At 31.8% G+C, this 26,758-nt stretch overlaps 1 protein-coding gene, 3 long non-coding RNA genes and 1 pseudogene across 6 annotated transcripts; 1 reads left to right on the top strand and 4 right to left on the bottom strand.

Annotated features, from left to right (window-relative positions):
• Positions 1-66: 66 nt before the first annotated feature.
• On the bottom strand, positions 67-2,919 carry LOC106434687. Its single transcript, XM_048765527.1, has one exon. It carries the CDS (start codon positions 2,349-2,351, stop codon positions 1,299-1,301), a length of 1,053 nt encoding a protein of 350 aa, XP_048621484.1. The 5' UTR covers positions 2,352-2,919; the 3' UTR covers positions 67-1,298.
• Positions 2,920-3,474: 555 nt separating this feature from the next.
• On the bottom strand, positions 3,475-7,216 carry LOC106434677 (annotated as a pseudogene).
• Positions 7,217-17,141: 9,925 nt separating this feature from the next.
• On the bottom strand, positions 17,142-18,159 carry LOC125591376. The gene is made up of 2 exons (XR_007327369.1): positions 18,081-18,159; positions 17,142-17,618 (listed from the first exon to the last, which is right to left on the bottom strand). It is a non-coding gene; the product is annotated as an uncharacterized LOC125591376 (long non-coding RNA).
• A 175-nt stretch (positions 18,160-18,334) lies between these two features.
• Positions 18,335-19,578, bottom strand: LOC111209166. Its single transcript, XR_002660907.2, has 3 exons — positions 18,764-19,578; positions 18,555-18,697; positions 18,335-18,449 (listed from the first exon to the last, which is right to left on the bottom strand). It is a non-coding gene; the product is annotated as an uncharacterized LOC111209166 (long non-coding RNA).
• Positions 19,579-20,162: 584 nt separating this feature from the next.
• LOC111208689 lies at positions 20,163-22,336 on the top strand. 3 transcript variants are annotated; one of them, XR_007327368.1, is made up of 6 exons: positions 20,163-20,730; positions 20,849-20,966; positions 21,049-21,287; positions 21,567-21,744; positions 21,830-21,911; positions 22,006-22,336. It is a non-coding gene; the product is annotated as an uncharacterized LOC111208689 (long non-coding RNA). The 3 variants fall into 3 exon arrangements; XR_002660607.2 differs by having other exon boundaries at positions 20,168-20,730; positions 21,053-21,287; XR_007327367.1 differs by having other exon boundaries at positions 20,849-21,287.
• The last annotated feature ends 4,422 nt before the right edge of the window (positions 22,337-26,758 follow it).

Genomic DNA, 26,758 nt, shown 5'->3' with positions numbered 1-26,758 from the left:
GACAATGATGGTTAAAACCATTCTTATCATTCTTTTACTTTCTTTTTCCAGCTTATAATCTTTCTCCTTTAATATTCGGATTCATTTGTTTCATGCAATCCGTACCTGGCCACTATTTGATCACCCATATTTTGGCTCTCGGTCCTTTTTATTTCGTGGAGAAGATCTTATTCTTATATATTCCCAATCTTCTTCTGAGGTTCCATCTTAGACGGCACATGTATGTATGTGGTGGTTTATTCAAAATCTCTTAAGATGGTGTATGTCTGGTTTATGACCCGTATTCAATCTGAGATGGGAATATCTATGCTCACTTATATGGCCTGATGCATATGATCATATTATCATTCTATACATGTAAAACATAATGTCTCCAAGCTTATAGACTTTAGAATCTTAGTCTTATAGATAATGGCTTACATGGCCGAACCTTTTATAGGTAATGGCTTGTGTGCGGCCAAGCCTGCACTATGCGTATACAAGTCGTGGCCAAGCCGTGTATAGGTGATGGTCTTTGCAGCCGATCATAACATGGTCTCTTCGGCCGAGTAATGGCCTCTTCGGTTTGGCCGTTTGTATCATGGCCTCTACGGCCGAGGAATGGTCCTTTATGGCCGAGTAATGACCGAGCCATATAACATGGTCTTAGACCATAGTGGTACACGAACTTGTAGTATTGATCATGGGTTTATCCTCTCTCCCCCTCATGACCATACTATAAGGTCGTGGTGCTTGGAACGTGAGATCTTTTACGGAATAACTCCGTGCCTTTTCAATCTTTGCATCAGGTTTAGACTTTAGGATGGCTAATCTTATCATGCCATATAGTGTAAAATTTCGTGGGATATATCAGTATAGTCACCACTTCTCTTGCCTCTTATAATACTGATCTTATAGCATAGTTTTAAATCAGTAGAGATCATAGGTATAGTCTCGACCACTTATAAGGTCTTAGGCGTTTTATTTTTCTTAAAGTCTAAAGGAACTCGTTTCCTTCCTTACCCATTGTTTCTACTTGGAAACCATACATTATAACTTCAATGGGTCACATGTTCTTTTGGGTGTGTATAATGCCTTTTAAGGCAATGCCTTAGCCATAGTTTATTTACTATGCTTACTATACCCATTCATGATTTCTTACTTGGTTTTATGCCCTTTAGGCAACTCTTTAAAATCATTTATATGTTCAAGTAAGATCAGGCAAGATAATGAATTCAAAATCAATTCTTATTATATATATATAAAATCGTGACACATCAAAGCAAATCATAAAGCAATAAGACAAGTCGTATCGAAATTTAGTCATTGAGACAATCAGAAGTCTCAAAGTCCATCTGGTCATCTTTAGCAATGTCGGAATCATTATCGGCCTCATATCCGGAATCGTGAACCATGTGAGCCTCCAGGTTCTTGTTCTTCAGACTTTCTTGGTAGAGCTCACATAAGTGCTTAGGGGTTCTACAGTTCTTGGCCCAATGGTTTCCCATTCCACATCTGTGACAAACGGATTTGGTCGAGTAAGACGGTTTGGATATGCCGCCTCGACCACGGCCATAACTACCTCGGCCACGGCCATAATTGGAACCACGACCACGGTTATTGTGGTTTCCTTTCCGGCTGGTCGAGTAGTTGTCTCGGCTGTTCGAGTAATTGTCACTGCCACGCCCCTTGTAACCACAACGGCCATTGCTGTGTGATATCTTATTGTTTTGGACGTAATTGCACTCGTTGGGTTCTTTCTTTTCAATCTCATTAGCTTCCGGTAATGGTGCAGTTCCAACAGGTCTAGCTTCACTATTCTTCATCAGGAGCTTATTGTTTGCCTCGGCTAGAAGCAGGCACGAGATCAGATCAGTATATGTGGCGAAGCCTTTCATTTTGTACTGCTGTTGCAGTATCACATTCGATGAATGGAATGTAGAGTAAGTCTTCTCAAGTAAGTCTTCTTCGGTTACTACTTCACCACAAAGTCTCAGCATCGAGACCGTCTTAAATAAGACTGAATTGTACTCATCCACCGACTTATAATCCAAGAATCTAAGATTCTTCCAGTCGTTTCTAGCCTTTGGAAGTAACACCGTTTTCTGGTGATCATATCTATGCTGTAAAGCATCCCAAAGTTCTAGTGAATTTTCCATCGTGATGTACTGATCTTTTAGACCTTCAATGAGGTGATGGCGTATAATACCTATAGCCATGTACCGATTCTTATCGGTTTCATTGTTGCTCTTGATGATAGTATCACCAAGTCCCTTTGACCTTAGACTGATCTTTGTATCTAGCGCCCACTGCATGTAGTTATCTCCGGAGAGATTAAGGGCTGCATAGTCTCTGTTTGAGATTTTCGACATCTTTGTTTTGCAGATTGTAGAAACCGGACCTCCAAGATCAGAGACGAGCTGAGACGAACGTACGCGGGACAGCTCCTGTCGGGTCGCGTTGCCGAGGGCTATCGCGAGCTTGTTTCTTCTCGCGGACGATTGCGTCTGGTCGGGGATTTGGTCTGAGCTGGACGCAAGCTGAGCTGAGGCTTGAGGACGTTGATCACAGACAGGGAATGTCTGAAGCTGAGTTTGATCGGAGTTGAGCTTGATCGGAGTTTGCAAGCCGGAATGTAAGCAAGAACAATTTAGGGTTCTTCGGGATTAGGGTTCCAAAAGACCAAGACGGCGCCGAGTATTGTTTCTGCGAGTGTGGGCGCGTCTGAGATCGGATCGACGAACGGTTTGCGCTGATGGATTCGAATCGTCAAGACTTTCAATTTGATATGTGGCTCGTCTTCTGGTTCCTCATGGTTTGAGAGATAAATCGATTTTAAGTTGCGCCTGATTTAGGGTTTATGTGTGACGGATTTTAGGTTAGATTTTGTCTCTGGGTTTTGGAGTCTATCGTGCTGATATCGTGTTGTAAATAGAGTGTTTAGAGACTGAATATTTCTGTTATTATTAATGATCAAGTGGGTTCCTTTATATAAGAATTACAAGATGAAGATAAATGGAAAGTATCCAAAACCTAAACTCATTAGGATTAGGAAAACTACTAATACATAATAATGGAAAGATTACATCTACTAGGAAAAGGAAAGGGTTTCCTTTTCTCCAAGCTTTGTGGCCGCATTTCTCTCTCCTAAAGTCGGCTATCTCTCTCCTAAAGTCGGCTATCTCTCTCCTCTCTCTAGGCTTCAGCCATTTCTCCATCTTCTAGGTATTGGGTCGGTCTCGGTCCGGGCCTGGTTAATGGCAATCCACTCCATGATTTATAACATTTTCCAAAATTTACTGCTATTTTGGGTTTTAGTTATGAGTTCTATTAGTCTTTTATAGTGGCCATAATTTGAGTTCTAATTTTCCATTTTTAGTCTTATGATTATGGGCATTTCTAGTTTTTCAGCCACCTTATGTATTTCGTTCTTGTATTTCATGTTTGAATCAATATTTAAGTTCAAATGAATAATAAGACTATTGGAGGAGGCAATTCACAGAATGTGCACAATTACCAAATGCATCAAACAAAGTAGAGGTTCATGTAACACAAGTTTTATATTGTGTACAAAGCCTCTTTGTTTGTATACACCAAACCATCCTTTTTCTGTCTTGCATTGCCAATCAAAAAATCCAATGCACTACCTCAGGCAAAACCCAAAAAGAAACAGCAATAAAATTACCATTCAAACTCGTTAAGCATCATTATTATTCTCACCATCACCATCACCATCCACCTCATCCTTATCCTCATCTGCCTTTGTCAATAATTCTTGATCTTGGACAAGAGAGGACTCGGAAGCCTCATCAAGGGACAAGTTGGAGATTTCACCAGTAACAGTGTTTGCATCGCCTTCGTCAGTAGCATCTTCCGAGACATTCGAGTCTGTGTCTAATTGTTGCTGGAGGCTCCAGTACATGATGCTAGCAGCCAGAATAAGCATCATCTTCTGGTTCACCTGTTTCACACAAGTAAATTGACTCAGAAACAAACCGGAAAAACATCCATGCCTGTTTCAACGTAGATAGATGTATTACCTCTATGATGTCCTCAGGCAACAAGAATATGGAGCATCCGAGCTTCCTTGCAACACTTATTATGTATGTGGCGTTCAACTTCTTGTCCTCCTCTGTTTAAGTATCAATTACAACCAAACAGAAATCATTCTTTAAAACAGTTTAACAATTATAGGGAAGAAATACGCAGTGATAATAGTTTACCTGTTTCTCCACTGGTAACGAGGCTCCAGTTGACAACTCTTGGCTCTACCGCAGTAAGAAGCTCCAGAAAGAAGATTCCACTTGACAGATTCTTGTCCTAGACTCAAAGAGAAGCAAACATCAAACTCTTAGGTATCTGAAGAATGGGTATCAAATCCGTAACTGTTTGACACTTACCCTGAAGCTCTCAGCCTGAGAAGTTCGTCCTACTCGTTTCACTTTCCTATTCGCCCAGTATAGAATATCGGCATCTGTAATTTCTTTACCTTGCGAGTGAGATCTCAAATTCTTCAGAAGTTGGAGCATTGTATATCTCATTAGTTGCCACAGGAAAGCTGCATAATCATTGATGGTACATATTGTTCTACCGATTAAAATCAACTTAAGATATATCTTAAGCTGATGAGCTTCATAAAATATCTAATTAGTGTGACATTAAGAAGGGACTAACCGAGAAGGAGTTTCTTATTTCCTTGCACAATGTCGTTACCAGCTACATTTACAAGGGAGAAGTGCAGCTCTTCCCCAATCTTAATAACTTCATTGCAGTTCTCAACCTTTTTGAATGGCATTTTTATGGGAGGTTTATTTGCGTGTTTCCAGTTGACCGAGCCAGGTGACACTTTATCAAGAACTTCAAGAAGAACCCATCTGATCGTGAAAAAGTTTAGTTAGATACAAGAAGATTAATAAAAAAAAATTCCAGAGCTTACCCATTCCTAAGATCCTCAAAAACATTGTTGACATAAGTAGCAGTTCCAAGACTGTTAATCCAGAGGCGGAAACATCTTTCTTCTCGTGAAGTTTCCACATCATCTGTCATCATCTCAGAAAATGACGTCGACTTTGAACTGTCACCAGTCAATCCATTCCAGCATCAAAGAAAAATAGCAGCAAAAACAGAAATTATTATCAGCTTTCTGACACCATTTGGACATTTAGATTATTAATCCACTGCAAAGAGTCTCTTAAAACTTTTAAAGCAACCTGTGTTGAAATATTTGGGCCACAAAAGCAAGGTTAAGATTTGCAGAGCCGTCGACTATATCCTTTGGAGAAAGGTATCTTTTACAATCCATCTTCTCAGCCTGTTCAAGAACCTTTTTGGCTCTTTCTGTGGGGTCTTTGGTCTCTAATGCCACATGTGAACTGTGTTCTGGAGCAAGAGCATTAAGCAGATATGCATATGCCTCGCCGTCCTAAAGAACATATATAAAAAGAAAGCTACGGTTATGATCCAATGAGAAAGTTGAAAAAAAAATGCATCAGTTGTAATGCTTGTTAGAATAAAAGAGAAGGAGGTTCAAATTACCTTGACATCAGAAGAAAAATTGGTAACCTGCTTTTCATAACCAGCTTTTCATAACCAGCTTTCTTGAGATGAAAATTCATCCATTTGAGCAAATACTTTTTCAGGAGCCAGTCCCATGAGCTCCTCCGCATCCTGCAAAAACGTCATGAAGATTTGATGTAGTTTCATCCTCGTGGAAAGGATTGCATATATAAATGTATATATATTACCTGAGTGTCATCCACCAATTGGAAAAGGGAAGGAGTTTTCTTAAAATTGAGATCAGCCAGCATTTGTATCTGAAAAACAACAACAACAACAAGATGAGGCGTTAATGAGTCTTATACAAACCATCAAATAGATCCCTATAGCTAGCCTAGAAAAGGAGTGTACCTTAATAATCTGAGATATCAACCCAAGTACGAGATATGGCTGCAAAGGGGAAAAAAAAGAAGAAGGGGGGTAATTAAAATAGGCAGGTCATGTAAATAAAAGAGAAATGTATCAGTACTCACTCTTCCTTCAGCAATGTCCTGAGTTCCAATGTTGACGACAGTGCAGCCAATAGCTTTGGCAGAATTGAGACCTAGAGTAAGATTCTCATTCCTCTCCCATGGGTTGAGTATTTTCTTTGTGTTGATAGCTCTTTCGTCAATGGTCCCAGGAACAGCAAGATTTATAAGCTTGCTGCAAAACAAAAGAAACAAAGAATGACCACTAAGAAATTTCAAAAATAGACAGTAATCCAAGGAGGAGGAAAGGCATGTATGTATACCACAAAAGAACACCATCTTTAACAAGATCAAAGAAAGCATTGGTAGCGGGATGGATAGGAAGGTAAGACTTCAAGAAAGGATCATCTCTCAAGTAACTATTGACGTGGGAAACGTAGGAAGCCTTCTCGGATTCGTTAATGGCGTGGTGAACAGTGGTGGTGCTTGTTTTGAGGAACGAAGAAGAAGAAGAAGCCTTTGATCCTCCTGACTTTTCCACTCCTCGTGCTTGCACACTTAAATACGCCTATCATATCAACCGAAGCAATTGCTAGTTTAAAAATCTCTTCAAAACTCACTCTTATCAGTAGATAAAGAGTCAGACTGACCCGGAGGAAAGTCTCGAAATCGACTTCTTGATCAGAAGTATCGGCATAAGACTTGTCCAGTACAGATTTGATCTCATCCTCATCAAAGGTGCCACTAAAGGAGGTAACTCTCCAACGGTGAAACGTTCCAAGAGCGTTTTATTTGAGTTAAACTAATAACGAAAAGGAGAGTTTTTTTTTTTGAAACAAAATAAAAACAACATCAAAGGAAAGGAAGGACGTAGATTGTAGATTGTAGATTGTAGATTGTAGATTGATTGACCTTGGATTTAAGGGTACGTAACTCGACTTGGGTGAATTGGCTGTGTAACCATGGATCAGACACCACAACTCCTACGTAACTTGACATTTCCCCTGCAATATATACATACATGTCCCCAACAATCATATCCTTTTATTCGAACACAAGCAGCGATTTTAAATACATAGATTAAAGATCAAAACTTTGAATCTGATGATAATGCGGCCTACCTTTTAGAGACGACGGGATTCGGGTGTTCACAACTCTATAGATGGAATGCGATATCGTTGTTCCAAGCTTTTGAGATGGGCGAAACAATGGAAGCAGAAGAAGAATGAATTCAAAGTTTGAGAGAGCCCCACGATGACTAATGATCAAGGGTTGTATTTTTATTATTATTATTTTAATCTTTCTCCCTCTTTTCCTCCAACATTCCGGGTGCAAAATTCATTATTTTTTTGTATAATTAAATTCTTTTCGTTTTTGTTTTAATTAAGTAAAAGGAATAATGACTGCCAAAAATATTTCAAGGATTAATGAATTTCTCAAATTAATCTTTTTAATTTGGTCTATTTTTTAACATATTTTTTCTTATTATTCTATTATTTTTATTAGATTATAGAACAAAAACATGTATTAAAATTTTTGAAAAAAAAAAAATAAGTACAAGATTTTTTCTATACAGTATAACCTCTTTAAATTAATACTCTATAAATTAATATACACTAAAAAATTCTATAAAATAATATAATTTTATAGTCTCAAATTAAATTTTTGGTTCAATTAGTATATCGATAAATTAATATCTTTATAAATTAATAAAAAAATTATAGTTTTGGTGTAGCCTCAACGTTATTAATGGGCTCTCTTTCGTGGTCTCATTCCCGCAAAGAACTTTAGATCTTAAAAAATTACCAGCCTCTCTCTTTAGTCAATCTTCCGACCATCTCTAAAGTTTCAATCTTTTTTCTCAGTTCTACTTTCTTATCGTTATCATGTCTTCAGAAATGGATAGAGCTATGCTCGCTCTATCTCTCAAAGACAACGATGATGCTTCTTTCACTTTACCTGAACCTCCCTGAGAGAGCCCCACGACTAATGATGGTGAAGGGTTGTATTTTTATTATTTTAATCTTTCTCCCTCTTTTCCTCCAACATTTCGGGTGCAAAATTCATTATTTACATAAGTCATAATACATGACTAGGGTTGGTCCCGCTCTTCGGTCGGGTAAGCAAATGAACGAAATAATACAAATATATTTTAAATTTTAATGAAATTTTAAGTTTTAATTTTTGACTATTTTACTACAAATATTACCATTTCCTTTTTTAGAAATTATATAATTGTTACTATATTAGAACAGTTCTTAAAAATATAAGTATTTTACTTTTTTCACAATATTTTTTATTCTTGAATTGGATAGATTTGTAATACATTGTTCTTAAATTTTATAATTTAAACAATTCAAAAAACAAACGCCAATTTATTAACTTTTTGAGAAAAAAGCATGTAGCATAAAAATATGATATTCATTGTTACTGTTTCAAAATTTATAAATAACATGTTAGGTTATATATTTTTTTATTATTATATTTGAGAAAAATATATTTAAGTTTGTCCTATTATAATTTGTTTCACATTTTTTTTAATTAAATGATTTTACTTTAATTTTCAGTTTTTATCATTTCAAATAAGAGACTCAACTTCAATTTTTTTTTTGGGGGGGGGGGGGTTAAATAAATTTTCAAATCCGATTATTAATGAATTTGTGTTCTATTTTTACTATGTCGGTATAGATGTTTTAATATGTTTTGTTTTAGTATAAGTTATCTAATTTCATTTCTGTTATTTTGTTTTTATCGGGTTATTTTACATTATTATTTTGTTGGACTATGAAACTATATATTTTTTATTTTCATATTAGTATTAATATTATGGTTGAACTTTTTATTTTCGTACTTTAAAAAAAAATACATTAAATTAAATATAATAACCTTACCTTTTATGTTCACGATACTTACAAAAATATACGTATTTTACCTTTTCTTTTTTTTTTCTTTTTTGACGTCACTTATTTTACCATTAAAAACAATTCTAATATAATTTTATTAAAATGCTTAATTTATTCTCAATTATATGCAACATTAATTTGGACTATTTTTATAACAGCTTTCACTATATATTTTACTATTGTTTTGTCAGTTATATATGATATTGATTAATTTTTCTAAAACAATACTGATTAATTTTTAGAAATATAATGATAATGAGAAATATTTTATATCAATTTTTAAAAATTCATATCAGTATTAAAATTATGGGTGAGATTTTTATTTTAGTATTTAAAAAAAAAAATTACATGAAACTAAATATAATAACCTTACATTTTATGTTCACATTACCGACAAAACTATACTTATTTTAACATTACAAACAATTTTAACTCGAGCGGGTGTCAATTTTTATTTTTTTATCTCCATTTGTCATAAATGTTATACAAGATTTGTAATGTGCGTACTAATATAACATTTTAAAAGATTATAATGTGTTTAATTACATCAAATATTATTTTGCGTTTTACCGTAAATTATATGACTGATATTTATTGGATATCATATACACAAATCCAAAATTTACAAAAAAAAAGAAATTTATGTATAAAATATCTAGAAAATCAAAATTTTGAATTGAACAGTAAATGTTAATTTTCTGAAAATCAATCCAAAATTGTATGTTTACTTCTATTTTAGTAAAGCAGATGTTAAACATAAATGTTGATTGATCCGCAAGGTTAGGGGCGGGAGTGATTCTATTAGCTAATTATATGCAAGATATATTAGGTAACATGATTACGGTGGCGCATATATTTGGTTTCCAAATTTTTTGTTGATTAACCAAAGATTTTCTGCAATTGAAAATATCCAGTTTATGAAAACGATTTTCTATATATTGATAATGATTAAATAGTAAAGATTTTGAATATATGCATATCTAATATCCCTTGCAAGTAGGATCATGTTTATTAACAAAGATTTAATAATTTCTATTTTCAAATTTGGGCTGCTTTGTTCAGCAAGTCTAGGTGTTGATGATAATTTTAGTATCAAAACTGTAAATATAAAATTTTATATTAAATATATATTGGTATGTTTGTATAAATTAAATAAAAAAAAGTTTATTGTTCATTGATTTGTATGGTTTGTAAAATTATAATAGGAAAAGAGGTTCAAACATAATGATATAACCAATGTACATTTGATATATGGAGATGTTTGTTTACTTTGTAAATGACATAAATAGATATTTCAATACAAAAAAGAATAAATAAGTGAACACTGGAGACGTGAACTTTAAAGTAAGAACTTATTTTTGTTAAGAATAGAATTATGAAACGTAATTAATCCGTAAAAGATAAAATATTCATAAATATAGCTTCATTTAATAGGTCAGTGGCATGACAGTGTAAATATTGTGGAAAACAAAGGGGTAGTCTAATTTTGTACTCCCCTTTTAATATATTAGATTATTTTGCTGATTACTTAGTATCATTAATGACTTCATATGAATTATTTTTTTTATTTATATATCTTATATATTAAAACATAATTCACAACCTTGATTCATGTGTGATTTTTTTAAAAATAGACCTAATAGACTTATTTTTAAAAAATCATGTTACATTTAATATCTAATCTTATCATTTAAATTTTGGGTAAATTTTGGGTCTACCAAAAAATTTTATTGGGCTATCAATAATTGAATTTAAACAATAGATGATCCATTGGATTTATAGATAGTATAAATTAAATAGATATAATTTAATGCTGTAATACTATGCATTCATATATTAAATATTTAAATATTTGTCGATGTTAACTTTTAAAATTATAAAGATTTTTTTAAAATAACAAAAATCATATTATGATTAATCTTTACTACCTTAAACCAATGAAAACAAATTATAAACTATATAGTTTATTTTAAAAATTAAACAAAAACTAAATGTTTAATTATTTACTCGACAATATAAATCTATGAATCGAAAAGTTTAATTTTTTAAGAACTTTCTAAATTTGTGAAATGTTGCAATATCTTTGAATATAACAATAAAACAATATTTTACTAATCTTTATATAAAGAGTTACGATTTTAATAATGAAATAATATTCCAAAAATATATATATAGAAGAAGATACAAATACATATGAAAGTTTGAAAAAATCTATTCAATGAAAAAGATATACCGTAAACTTATTATGTTTTAAAAATTGATAAACACATATATATTATATTATATACCAATTTAAAATTGAAAATAAAATGTTTATATAAAAATAAATGAAAACAATAATATTGGATGGTTGAGATCTAGTATACTCTATTAATTTAGAGTCATATTTTTATCTACTGCTGAAAGTTTTGATTTAGTTTTGGACCCTTTCTAGAGTGTTACAATAATATTGGATGGATACACGCTACTTAATATGCATCAACCGAAATATTTAAAACAAACCAACTATGGTTCAATCAACAAACCGGTAATGTCGATTCCAAATCTAATTAAAATAATTGTCGGTTATGTATAAGAACAATAGAATATACGTTTCTTATATATATCTATCTATATATATATATAAAGATGTTGGTGACTCTCCTGTGATGCCACATAGGATGCCACGTCAGAAACTCGGTTCCCGTACGCGCGACACCTGTCCCTGTATGATGAAACTCATCGTTTCATTTATTCTGAAGTTTAATGGGCTTTCACGAAAGTCTTTGTTTTTGGTTAATTGGGCTGAAGAGATAAGCAAAAGCTTAGCCCATCTTTATCGTCACCTTCCTCAAGACGTCGGCACTAGATTTCTAGGGTTCTTTGTGTGTTTTGATTTTCATTCATCTCCGACAATGGAGGGAGATTCTGGAGAGTAATTTGTGATGAATCGTCATGTAAATTCCTTGGAGCGTGATGTTTCAGTGTCGTTTCGTCTCATGTTCTTCTCCAAGGAAGCGTTACAGGCTGAATTAATTCAATGCCATTAAAGAGGTTCTTAATTCCTTGACCCACTTCAACCACAATCTCTCATTCATTTCATCTTCCTCTCTTCCAAGAGGTGCATCTAAAGCTATAAAAAATTACATCTACATACCGTAAACATCATCATCCTCACAAATCTATATATATATAAATATGTTGGTATCTCTCCTGCTTTGCCACGTGGAAAATCGTTCGCTGCAGAGGCGACACATGTCTGTCACAACATTATTTGGGCTTCAGACTTATAAATTTTGGGCCTTATACAACTCTAATTTTTCAAGTCCGGTAACCCACAAAGTCCACCTCTGAACCAGCAGCCGTAATCAATTATATATAGATAGATAACAAAAAAATCCACGTCATCGTAAACTACTTTACCACTTAAATTATTTGTCGGTCTCTTTAGGCTCTATTATTTATGACTCTAAACTTTTATTTGGGTCTATACAATAATATTATTCTTACTATAGTCAACTAGCAAATGAAAAATAGATTTGATTCATCCGCCAATTTATTTTTCTAAGTTAATATATGGTCAATAATTGTATCCCAATTTTAATTTATAAATAAATAGAATGACGAGAGGTTTGAGATCAAACATTAAAATCGATGTGCCGTTAACCAGTACTACAAAGCTCTGCACACATGAAATTAGCCATGTGTTTACCCGTAACTGAAGAATCGAACCTTACCAAATAAAAAACTAAATCGAAACTAAATCAAATTTCATAAATCAGGTAAATTTCTATATATCATGTATTCTATATTTTTCTGAAACTAAAATATCAAAAACAAACGAGAACCGAACCAAAATCAATAAGTATCTCAATTTGAAATATAATTTACAAATCTAAAATATTAATAAACTTAGTTTTACCGTAACAAATATCATAAAATTATTATTTATAAACTGAACTATCCAAAATGAATTATATGAATACCATTTCCCTAAATTATTTAAAATTATATAAACTACCTGATAATTTATCCAAAAAACTCAAATCACCTATTTTTTTCCTGGGAAAAAAATAATTTATCAATAAAATTTACTCAAATTAACCAAAATAATCTGAAACGCCCGTAACCGAAAGAAACCTGATTTTGTTTTTGATATTAGTTGGTTCCCCACTTTGTTGTCCAAACTGAACCAAAAAAACAAAATATCTGAACGAGAATTGAATCAAATTTTATAAATAACCGAACATATCTTATATCTGTAGAATTAAAAAATAAAATAAAATAAACCAAAACAATTCCAAAAAAAAATAATTATAAAAAATTTTGAATTTTAAAAAAGTATAATTCGAAAACATAAAACTATAAATAATTATTTGTTATATATATATCAAGAACAAGGATATAAGAGTCTTTTGCCACTTATTGAAAATATATTTTTAAAAATGCCCCTTTAGTGATGGTAAAGATCAATAATGGCACCATGAATGTGGTAAACATGAAATTTCACCTATTATCGATTTAAAGTTAATATTTTCTTTTATTATGTCAAATTGAATTAAGAATAATAAGAAGATATATATATATATATATATATATATATATATATATATATATATATATATATATATTATCATATTATTCTGAATTGTTTTTTGCTAATTTTGTATTCTCTGAAAAAATAGAATAATGAAGGATATTGTCATTTTAATTCCAAACCAAAATTTTTTATTAAAAATAAGGGCATTCGCATCAGTTGAAATTCATCAGTCTCTAACAAATTTAAAAATATTAAAAGCTGAAAAAAAAGAAAGAGAAAGGATAAAAAAAAAGAGCAAGAGTGGTACATGTTTTTTTATTTTAATTTTTAAAATTATTAATAACTAAATTATGTACAAAAATAATAATAAAAATATTAGTGAGGTACTCTACTTGCTATTTTACCACTAATGACGCCCTAACAATGTGATCCCAGAATTCTATTCATTATTGTTTTTTATAATATAGTTTTCAATCCAACATGATTTTTAAATGCTTCATAAAATTAATATAAGTTTATGTAAAACAGTTTTTATTATTAACTTTCCGCCCGCAGGGCGGGCCGATCCTAGTATTACGTATTTCAATGAGAGTTTCATCTTAGACAATTCTTCCAACAGATGGATAGTTTATACAACCATGTTTTCTTCTATAATCAATTAAGATTATATCGGACCTGATCCATAAACACATTTAATTTATAAACTAATGGATCTTACCAATTAATCAATTTATGTTATGTGGGCCTATTTCGTTTTTAAATATTACATAAATAAAACCTATAAAAATTAGAGAACTGGAATTTGTATTATCACATAATTAATAGATAAAAATATGATATTGAGGTGTGGTTAAAAAAAAAATGATATTGAGGTTGCTTACATTATCATATAAAAAAAAAATAAAAAAAAATATTTTTTTTATAAAGTAAATTAAAAATGTACTTAAAAAAAAATTAACTCATAAAGGTATGCACTAATACGATTAGATGTTACAATCAATAACCAAAATAAACCAATTATATCATACTAGGGTTGGCCCGGGCTACGCCCGGGTTTTCTGTTTAAATTTTAATTTTGATTATATATTTAGCATGTTTATTTTAATATATATATATATATATATATATTTATATATATATATATATATATATATATATATAATTTAGAATCTATTATAAAAATATAAGTAGCTTAGACAAATATAAAATAATTTTAAATCATTTCTTTGCTTTTGTCTTACGCAATTCAAAAGCTTTAGTATCTAATTTTTTTTGTTCTTTGAAATTATATATAAGGTGAAAGGCAGAATAAACAAAAATTAATTAAATTTTAGTTGTGGTATTTAATTGGTTGAGTTGTGGACATGTTTCGTTTCACTTAAAACCATCTATAAGACTATAACGTTTGTTTCCAATTAGTCTGTACTTAATTTAATGGATTCTCTCGCTTTAAATTTACAATCCTATATATTTTTATGTTTTTTTCCTAAATCAGACGTTTAAAATTGTATTATTTTCAAGATCAGATAACTTACAACTATGTCACTAAAAATTACAAACTGAGTTCTCACAACAAAATTTCTGCATTTACAACCCAACTAATCAGATCCATTATCTAAATATTATTTATCTTATTTTCCATGATGTTTGAAAATGTACCTTTTCAAATTTTTGTTCCACTTCGTCCAAAATATGTTTTGATGTAAATGCACCATTTATATTTTTTTTTGATTAAAAATGCACCATTTATATATAATATATATAATCCTATTTTCATTTCAAAATTTTATGTTGATTAAAAAAGTTATCACCAGAGTATAACAAATTTTGTGTTGTGGTTTTTATTTATATTGTAGTTGTTATGTCAAACGATAATGCACTAAATCAGAATGTAACTGAAGTTTTTCTTTTAGAACAAAACAATATAAGACAACCAAGATAAGCTATTTAAATATGTCTAGATCGTGTTTCACTTTATTCATTGTTTTCACTTTCGTTCCCACATTCGAACCAAACATGGTTGACTTTGTGATATGAGTTATTTCGTATGCGTCCAGAGATGATTTATAGTACACAATACTGGTGAATTTGATTTTGAAAAATAGTTTGAATTGGAGAAGAAGTGTTGGACTAACATATTTTACGAATTTAAAGGGTTTTCATTATTAGTCACGCTACGTGCAGAAAATTTAAGTATTTTATTTAACTTAATAATTTATTTGAAAGTGTTTGATTATATATTTTATGTGATTCAACATTCTTGACCATTCGTTTCGATTAAAAATGATATTCGAATTCTATAATTCAACTGTGAGATTGGTTTAATGAAACTATGTTATATTTATTTTGGTGGTATTGTTCTCTTTTATTTTTTAGCGCATATGTTTTACTTATGTGTTTATATGTTGTATGTTATGTTGTTTTGTATTACGTCTCTAGTTTTGTATTTTTAGAATCATGTCATTACTTTTGTGGTTGTTGAGTAAATTTAAATTTATATATGATTTTATTTGAGTGTATATAATACATTTATATTGCCACTGTATTATAAGAATAAAACTAATTTATGAATTTGAAAGTATCATTTTTAATATCCAAAGCATATACATCAGCTAGTGAAAGATAAATTTAATTAAAATAAAATTTAATTGTTATCTAATTAGTCTTCTATTTTGTCTACTTGAGTTCTCACTTTAACTTTTTGTTCTCGGCTTGAGGGGATCATTGGGTTTCTTATTTGCAATTTTATAAAATAGAACTATGTAATCATTTGACCTTTAAGCTAATGATGATACATAAGGTTGACTATAAAACATTAATTGCGGTTTTAGAAATCGTATTCTCTTTTTACATCTTCTTATATAGATTTATTTATATATTAAGACAATGATGGAAAGAAAAGTATTTTTTGCTAAAAAAAAAAGTATTTGTATTTATACAATAATGGAAGATATAATGATCAAGAGGAATATACATGAGAATCATGTCATTGCTTTTGTTTTAATGTGGCAAAGTGAAATCAAAATAAAGAAATCAAGAGCATATTATATTCTTTTTTTTTTTTTTTGACAACGAGCATATTATATTCTACAACTTCTATTTGTACGGTTCTTCCCTAATATGTAAATTTCTTTGTTGGCTTTCATTTTTCTCTTCGGCTTTCATTATGTAAACTCATATAGTATCTGCAGGGAAAATTCAAAGAGAACTGTTTTATAAAAGACGTTTTAGTTACTGAATGTAGTTAATCAAGTATTCTTTCTGTTTTAATTTAATTTCTTTGTAGAATAAAACTTTTTTCTACACAATTTCAATACAATATTTTATTGATTTATTTATTTTATCCTTAACTAAATTAAGAAAAACAATAAATAACTAATATTTCTTAGTTCGTGTTACATGTTGCTAGGGGAGTACATAAAGTTTGTAGCTCATGCATACTTTCACTAGGATGCACTGTTTCACAGAGTTCTCCAATGTTTTGAAGCTCATGTAAGAAGAAAAGAGAAAGGCTTACGTTAGAAGTTCTCTCCAGAAAGAGGTTAAAGTATCATTAGTATGAATGAAGCGATTAAAGGTAGGAAGGATGTGTTGTTTTGTTTGATAGATTGAAGGAATAGTGGGATTTTTGGATTGTTACATTTGTGGTGAGCTGGTTATTATTTTCCTGGTGGTCCCACCGTAGACTGTTAAAATTGTTAGTATGTAATGCAAGCGTCCAGTTTAGAACTTTCGATGGTTAGAAGGCTCCAATGGTCAAGTTCAAAGAAGAGATGAACGCTCCAAACTGAATTCTAATCAATTAACATAAATGTGAAATAATATATACACACGAAAGTGGTCACCATATACGTTAGATATTTTTAATGTGAACATTGATTTGAAAATAAACTTGGTTAGGTGACGATTTCACTAATCAAATGTTTGTTCTCTCCTAACTCCATTTCAAAACTCCAAACTAATTTGAGAGAGGATGTCTTGGAACTATTCACAGCATGTCAATGGAACTCGGGATTTCTCTTCCAAAAGATTGTAATTGGTGAGTGTTAAGAGGAAGGCCATGTGCTCAAAGATGGAATGAGTGTGTTTCATAGAGTTTCTCGGTGAGTCACATCTTGTTGGTGTGGTTTTCTGAAATCTTGTCCTAGTCGCTCACTGAATCAACAAACACAACCTTCCTAACAACTTCAAACAAATCTACAAATTTGTAGTTTACGGAAGCCTCTAGAAGGTACTCTTATCAACTGGTACCTGAAAGAATTCATGATAATATCTTCAAATATTGTTTAACCAGCTTAGAAATTATTAACACACACAAAGCAAGTCAGATTAGACTTACCAAAGCAAAGCAAAGACAATGTGTTGCCTAATAGCGTCAGAGTTAATAATTATGTTGGGTGATTAGGTTATTGGCTACTCACTCCCAAGTAAGGCATTTGTCTCGTAAGTGGTAGTAGAAAATAGAAATAGATTCAGATTTTTCATTCTGGGAGATTGATTCTATATTGAATACTTCAAACATAACAAATTTCAATTTTACTTACCACAAGACAGCAACATTAAAACTGAAGGCTAGAGAAATCTTGATAACTAACAAAAACAACATTATACGGGTCCAAGAATTTATCTTACATAAATAATTATAGTTTTCCTGGAGATATGCAGTTTTGACCATATGTAATGCATGTAATTAGAGTGAAGATGAGTTCAAACCTTGCTAATGTTTCTTCAAGCTTCCTTGTAGCAGCTAGGAATAACTTCTCATTGAAAGGATGTTTCACAATACCCTGAAACACAGCAAGTAGAAACACACACCCTTAAACTCTGAAGAACAGAATACACAGTTTCATGGTGATAACATCGAAACCTTTAAAGGGATTTCCAGTAAAAATTATAATTTCCAAATCAGAAAGAGTCTTAAGATTTGAAGCAAATAGTGAATCAGAGAATGATGGTTTCATTACTTGCCTCAACTTGCCTTCTGGAGATATTGAACATGATGATGATGATCTCATCTAAGTATAGAGCATTTTCCATTGACTTTTTTGCATTTTGTTACTGGTCCGTCCCAATCTCTTAATGCTTTTAAAACAGCAAAAATAAAAATTCCAAATGATTTAAGAGAAAGGTTATAAGGACATATCTTAATTTCAGATCAAGCGTTGCTTTTTCCAGTGTAATATTTACCTCTGATTAACCCTCTTTAGATTCTTCAGAGTTAGCTCAGGTCTCAGATCAAAAATTTCTTTATCACCGTCGCTCTTAACCCCAGATTACTCCTCTGTATCATCCTCGTTTTTTTTTCTGAGAGAGATGCATTCGCCATTCTACTGATAAAAGAAGTTTCAATTGTTATTAAGATTTGTGAGGATGATGTTTACGGTATGTAGATGTACCTTTTTATAGCTGTAGATGCACCGCTTGCAAGAGAGGAAGATGAAATGAGAGGAAGATGAAATGAATGAGAGATTGTGGTTGAAGTGGGTCAAGGAATTAAGAACCTCTTTAATGGCATTGAATTAATTCAGCCTGTAACGCTTCCTTGGAGAAGAACATGAGACGAAACGACACTGAAACATCACGCTCCAAGGAATTTACATGACGATTCATCACAAATTACTCTCCTGAATCTCCCTCCATTGTCGGAGATGAATGAAAATCAAAACACACAAAGAACCCTAGAAATCTAGTGCCGACGTCTTGAGGAAGGTGGCGATAAAAATGGGCTAAGCTTTTGCTTATCTCTTCAGCCCAATTAACCAAAAACAAAGACTCTCGTGAAAGCCCATTAAACTTCAGAATAAATGAAACGATGAGTTTCATCATACAGGGACACGTGTCGCGCGTACGGGAGCCGAGTTTCTGACGTGGCATCCTATGTGGCTGCACCGGGAGAGAATAAACATGATTTTATATATATAGATAGATAGATGATTATCTATATGTTTAATATGAACACCATGTACAATCTATATACTATATTTAAACACACATCAATACTATACATATAGAGAAAATATATTATATCCAAATAAATATGTTTCATAAACCATAAATTTGATTATCGTATAATCTAATTTAAAAACTGTAAAGAAGACTTGAAAAAAAAATCTTGCGCACAGTGCGGGTCTGGATCTAGTTATTAATCAATAATAGATGAACATGTTGTCCAATAAATTAACCGGGACCAGCTAGCTACAGTTTGAGGCTAAATTGCTGAGATAAATATGAGACTTCAAAGAACTAACCAAGCTAATGTTTTATTTCATGGTTTTGAACAACATGCATGTAGAGTTGATGGTTCTGCTGGACGAGTTCCCTAAGACTTAGGAGACTATTCGGATACAAACAGAGGGTGAACAAACTGATGCAGAAGCACATACAATCAACACAATTATACATATAGTTAGATTCATTTTTTACAAAAACAAATACTTAACAATTTTTTTGTATATTTCTTTCTAATTCGATTTTATTGAGTGAAGAATTCCGCGTTTATAAAGTGTGGATCCAAATCTAGTTGTATTTTTAAATTATCTTCACAAATTAGAGAATATGCATGCTAACATGACTTTTATTTATGGCTATAAATTGGTCATTTTCGTTGATATACAGAATCAACAATCATAATCATTTCTGTTGGTATATACTATGTATATATATTTGCATATTCTTAAATTTTAAAATAATGTGCTAATGAGATTTGATTGTTTATGAATGTAAGTCATACTTAATTAATATAATAAAAAAAAGTGTTTCCTTCCTCTTTAGAGGGAAGAAGAGTCGACATATGTCCAAATCTAAACAAAAACATGAATGAAAGTAATAAAATAAAAGGAAAAACTATTCATCTCCTAATTTGATAAAGAATAATTGTAGTCTATTATTCCTTAAATGTTAAAGAATGTAAATGAATCATAGGAACAAATATTCCTTGTAAATGGTATAAATTGTAAGCAATGATAAAGAATTCACTATTTACACTCATTTCCTTGGTCTCCATTTAGAGCCCAAAATTAACAAAAGTCGTAAACCTTTCACCTTCGCCTTCAAATCATGAAGAATAGCGACTTTCATATCTAGGGTTCATCATCCTTATTCAATCTCTGACAATGGAATTCCAGGATGGTGTGTGAGCTCGCTGGGTCGAGCTTCATTAGCGTCGTTTGGTAAGGTTCTTCTCCTCTGAAACGTAACGGGATCCATTGAGGTCGCCATTAACAATGGAGTTTCTAGAGTTTGGGTGACTCGAATCGACGCGAGGAATCTATACGTTGGTCTGCAAACGGTCCACTTATTCCATAATTTCTCATTCAACGAATCTACCTTTTCTTTAAGTCGGTGAATCTGCTGCTATAAATAGGTGAGCCTTGAATCCATAAACTTCATCATTCTACTATTCAAAATTATCTTAGCACTAGAAACTTATACATAGCATAATGGCTAACTACTTTCTCCTCTTTGATATCCTGGCGATGTAGCACAACCGAAGTTTATCTACTTAGATTCTGGGAGGCAGAGCCGCTTACGCAAGCACCAACACCGGCTGAGGAATGTAAACAGAGGCTGCCAGCTAACATACTCCTCATGGACGTACATGTAATTCCGATGAACAAAAATATCAATCGGTTTATTTTTTGAAGATATATGAGTTTTACAATTCAGAATACTTTTATGAAAGCCAGCGTCAAAGTCCACCGTTTGAATACCTTCAAACATTTTTTCAAGGCCTGTTCGATTTACGGGGTGAGCAGGTTCGACGTGACGCCGAGCAACCTCAACTCAAAACTGTCCAACTCTCCTCCTTCAATACGTTTCAGTGACTTGACTGACTTCACCGAAATAACAGAACCTGTGAGCCCGGTACCTCAAGAGCTGTTCCAGTTCCGCGATTACGAACAGCTCCAGCACATCTTCCAGGTCACTCTCTCAAACTCTGCTACTCCCACTTTACAATCTAACCCTATTTTATTCAGAGGTAACAACAATCAATATGACAAACATAATTTAGAAATTCTATGTCAAATCAGCCGTGTAAAACACATGCATTATGACAGAGTTTGGCTATTTAAATTAATTTTAATGAAATACATTCTACAAAAAAAATTTGAACTTAAAACATAAAGAGTGTACAACTAAGGCGGAGCATGGTCAGGAGAAGTTACTGATGTGTAAGAAGTGTTTCTTTACGATTTGCAGGTATGGAAGTTGGGTAGTTTGCTACACATATGCAACATGGTTTGCTCTTGGAGGCTTGGCAGTAACTGGTAAAAAATATGAAAACTATTTGGCTATGCGTGAAGGTGTTGACTTCCTTCTCAAGTAACAAAATATCAATGGAGGTTGGGGAGAAAGCTATTTGTCTTGCTCTGAAAAGGTAATGTCTCTTCTATAATCAGTTGTAAAAAATTAAGTTCCTTAAAATCTCTCTCCAAAACTCTTGAGTGTTTTTGGATATGCAGAGATACATAGAGTTAGAAGGGAGAAAGATCAAACCTGGTGCGAACCTCTTGGGCATTGGTGGGTCTGATTCAAACAGGACAGGTTTGCCAAACATATTATGTTACATATCCTATTTCTCAACATTTTCCTTAAAAAGGTATATTGTGTTGAATTAATATATTATTTGTTTTAACAGGTCGAGAAAGATCTGTTGCCTCTTCAGCGCGTTGGAAAACTGATCATAAAAACATATGTTTTTGGTACTGGTGGTGTGCAGGAAATGACAGGAGTGTTCATGAAGAATTATATTCTAAACTATGTCACCTACAAGGAAAACAACATATGAACCTTTGAAGAAATAACTCAGTGAAAGCAAGGAATTGTATTGGCAGAAACTAAGAATTTTGTTCCGATAACTCATTCTCCTTTTTTTCTCTTTTTTGTGCAACATCATTCTCTTTTTTCTGACTATTACTGTCACACAGACAAGATATAGTTAGTCAAACAATAACAATCTACTTTCATTATGCCAGTTCCAAATGTTGAGTTTAATTAGAAAATAGCGTAACACGTGCTATATTTCAAATCTTATCTTACAATACTAAAAGTTCCTAATGCTCAATTCTAAAGCTATCCACGTAGGATTAAAAATTCAAACCAATAGAAAGTAGCCAGTTGTCTCATCTCCTAAAGCATCCTTCTTTCTTCAGTTTTTGTCGCAGTAAGGTTTTCAACTTTTGGCCTTTTCCGCTTCCTCCTTCAACTTCATCGCCTTTCAGCTTCCCTTTCAGTTGTAAATCGCCATTCAACTTCTCCTCCTCCCACTAAATACATCTCTTTTGCATTCATCAAATCAATGACAACAACTCCACGAATTACTATTCGACTACCCCTCTCAACCCTATATATATACGCCAATGTCGCCATACAACTCCCTAATACTGCTCAAAACATTTCGTAGTTGCAGTATGAACTGGAGGGGAGCGTAAATCTCTGTCCATGGCTAGGTACTACTTATGCAGTCCAAACTATATTATGTTTTATGTCAAAGAAACTATTTGCATCCGGATCTCTAACCATTGAGTTTCAATCTGTCCATAACCGACTTTCCGAATGTCTGAATCCTCTTATGTTATTTGCTCAGATCATGGACCGAGGAGGAGGAAGGAAAGAGAGCTACAGAATCTACTGCTCCGCCTTGAAAGTTAGATTTCCATGTCAGTTCTGACTTTGTTGGCCTTTTTCATCAGACAGAGGAACACTAGGTAGATTTTAGTTTTGGAAGCCTTCCATTTGATTGGGATCTGTCTCCATCTTTTTCAGTGTTCCTAATTTTTTATATCACAGTGCTGCAATTGTAAATAACATAGTGTGAAAATGCTGTTTTTCCTTTCAAAGCACGAGAATAGCAAAAAAAAATTGTTTTTAATTATAGGAAGCTGCTCGCTACTCCACCTTGTGTCCGTAACTCTCCTCTCCATTATGCCGCCGCCCAAGGCCACCACGAGGTAACCCAGTTTGTAAGATCTCAGAGATTCTAACAAGTTTTGACCTTTGTGGTAACGATGAATTGATTAAGATGATCCTAATATGGGTTTTGTTGTTTTTATCCACATATAGTTTATAATGATGAATTGATTAAGATGATCCTAATATGGGTTTTTTTTTTCTACAGTCCACTTTGATGCAAGCATGCCAACATGGTCATTGGGAGGTCGTTTGATTCTCATTCGTTTTGGTGCTAACATAAGCATTTGAGAAACTTTATTCTCACAGATTGACATAGTGATTGTGTTTGATTAATCGGGTTGATAGAATCACATATCATATTAGCTAACAATAGAGTCCTCTTTGTATCTTGCGGCTCAAAATGGTCATCCTCGGTTTAGCAGGATATTGCTTTCGGAGTAGATACCAAGTGTCCCCAACTGCTGGAGCATGTTGAAGAGTAACAAATCCTCAGTTTCTGGATTTGATCAAAGGTTTAATAGTGTTTTGAAAGAGTTAAAGCTTATTGCTTCAGTTGACATGATTACCTGAAAATGTCTTTCAAATGTGTGCAGTGTTCTTCACGAAGTGATAAACGGAGCATCAGATAGAGGAATAACACCTCTTCATGTGGCGGCTCTGAAGGGACACAGAGAGACGGTGCAGTTACTCTTGGATTGGGAGCTTTTGTTGCTCAGGTCATTATGGAAGATGGAACCACAAGAGATCTTATAATTTATTCTTCTACCGGTGGTGGTTTCTTACCATTTTGATGGAAACAAATATTTAGATTTGTGAGATTTAAAAAAAATATTTATATTTATATTTGTGAGATTTATAACTCCAAATTACGTTTGCAGGTTTATCTGCATATTTTGGAGATTCAAAGAAGCACATAATAAAATTGTCACAGGTTTGCCTCAATCAAGTTTGTCGTTTTAAAGAAACCTGATGGTCTATATCATGTTGTTAGTGGAGCAAGTAATGTCGCTAAGGTAAATATGTTATGTATTCTCACTATCTATTGCCAATCTTTTCACTTGCTAAAGGTCGATGAAAATATATATTCTTGCTCAGGTGACAAGAAACAGAGCATTAAGAAAATGGGTTGGTAGAGAAAACTGGAGAAAACATAAACATAAACTTTGGTTCTGGATATTCTAGAGGTATACAATGTTTATTCCTCAAATCTCTCTCTTTTAGTAACTGTTTATACATAATATGTTTGTCATAAAAATTTAGATCCTGAGACAAGGCATGGTTAGAAAATAAAAGTCAATGAATACATGTTGTTCTTCTACGACAAATGGGAAGTTTGGAGGTCATAAAAGGAGATTTAACACCAGATGGAACAACAAGAGTGACAAGGATAAAGAAAGAAGACAATTCTTGCCCGTCATTTGCTTATCCATATAATTTGAGAAAACAGAGGTGATCCAAGTTCTCGTGAATATAGAAGAAAGAAAATACTCTGACGTTTTACTATGTTGATGCACATTAATGTTTTTTGTTTTGTCAACTTGCATAGTAATTGAGTAGGAGAGAATAGAAAACTTGAAAGTATATATAGTAGACGTAGTAGTTAAGAAGGAGAGAATGCAAAATATGCAAGTGTATCAAAAGATCGTCTTTGCGGTTAACACGAAAGTAAGAATTCCTGATAGTGTAACTATGTTTTAAAAAAATGTTAGTTTATATCGGTGTGTACACGAAATGTTTGACTGCATGTCAATTTGTGTTGAAATAAATAAAGTGGATCAAATCTGTTAACATTAAAAGTAAGTCATAATGCAATGTTTACATAAATAGTTTTAAAAAGAAGAGATAATTACACTTAAAATGAAGTTTAAACTAAGTTAATACAGCAAAATAAATTGGATATGAACAAACTGAAATTATATCCAATCTATTCACACGGTATTTGATTATGAATTACTTTATAGATTTACACTAAGCAAACAAGCATTAGAACGAAAATTGTAATGTAAAAAAAGTTAGAGCAAACAAAACAGGGAAAGTTTTTGTAAATATTCTGACAAAACTTTTAGACAATATATATACAGAAGGTTTTAAGAATTTAATTTAAAAAAATGAAAAACACATTAGAAAAGAATATCCAAATATAATGAGAAATTGCTTAAAATACCATAATTTAGATACGTTTTAATATTACTTTCAAGCAAAAATATTATAGAATTTGAGATTCAGTTTAGTAATTATTATTTATTATTTTGTTTTTAGTATTTATATGATGAGGTTGAGTTTATAAATTTCTATAAATGTTTTATAAATGATTCTTCAACTTTTATAAATGATTTAAGAAAATTAGTTTAGTCTTATTTTCATCACAAATTTAAAGTATTTATGAATTTTTTTTTATTTTTAAAAATAAATTTATCAAATTTATAATAAAATTAGAATTCCTATAATTTAATAACATTTTAAAATATGTAATATGCGCATTTTTTTGTATTATTTTAATACAAAAATTTCATAAATAACTAACTCGATGCAAAATCACAACCCAAATCTAAATTATTATTTTTAACAAAATATTATTTGATTTACATACAATAGTTTATTTCGATTGTACCATAAAAGATGTTGATTAACATGTATTTTTCCGTTCATGGGGGTCAATTGGAGAATTCACGTATCAGCATACATAAATATATGACCAACGGTTAGTATCTAATATCTATAATGTCTTCTATCTTCATTCTTGGAAAATCGATGATGAAACACAGGAACCTCATGAAAACTAATAATATTTAAAAAATTTATATTTAGCAGAGAACAATATTTAGTAGAGATATTTAGTCTCAGTAACATAAGAACCTCATGAAGTCTTTGATTGGTAGATGCTGTAAAATTTAATTTTTTTGCTTTAGAATATACGTTGCAAGTTTCTCTGTTGTAGTTATAGAATCTATTGATGCAGATTTCAAAGTACTAAATATAAAATTTTAGAAATTTTTATTTTCATAGCCAATCTATTTTTCAATTTAATTGTACCTTTAACTTAGAGCATGACTGGTAAATTAAAGTAGTTGTGGAAAAAAGTTTGGAAAGCATTTAGAGTACTTACCAATCACCTTCAAAAAATATTGTATTTTTCTCGACATTTGTTAAATTTTAGAAAAATACTCAATAAACAGTTAACTATTTACCTTTTATCAAGATATTTACAAAAAAAAACGATTTATAATATCCAACATTTTTGAAATTGGAAGAAAAATTTCAGCAACCCTATTTTAGTTTTCATGTATACTTCTAGAAATATTAGTTTTCTTGGTAAGAACTTAAACTCTTAGCCACTAATTATACAATATGAATCAGAAAGATAGAATGAACATAAGAATTAAAGGAAATCAAAATTTTAAATGATTTAAATTTTAACCTTTTTTTTTTTGCTGTGATAATATTTTAAATAAATTATTCTATCATTATTTACGTCTTGC

This window comes from Brassica napus, chromosome C8 (assembly GCF_020379485.1).
Source record: "Brassica napus cultivar Da-Ae chromosome C8, Da-Ae, whole genome shotgun sequence".
NCBI classification, from domain to species: Eukaryota; Viridiplantae; Streptophyta; class Magnoliopsida; order Brassicales; family Brassicaceae; genus Brassica; species Brassica napus.
The sequence above is the reverse complement of the archived record's forward strand: the minus strand, read 5'-3'. Positions and strand labels throughout refer to the sequence as shown.

Bases quoted from the DNA above. Each gene is read 5' to 3' on its own strand.
- LOC106434687 (XM_048765527.1), bottom strand. From the start codon at position 2,351: ATGTCGAAAATCTCAAACAGAGACTATGCAGCCCTTAATCTCTCCGGA.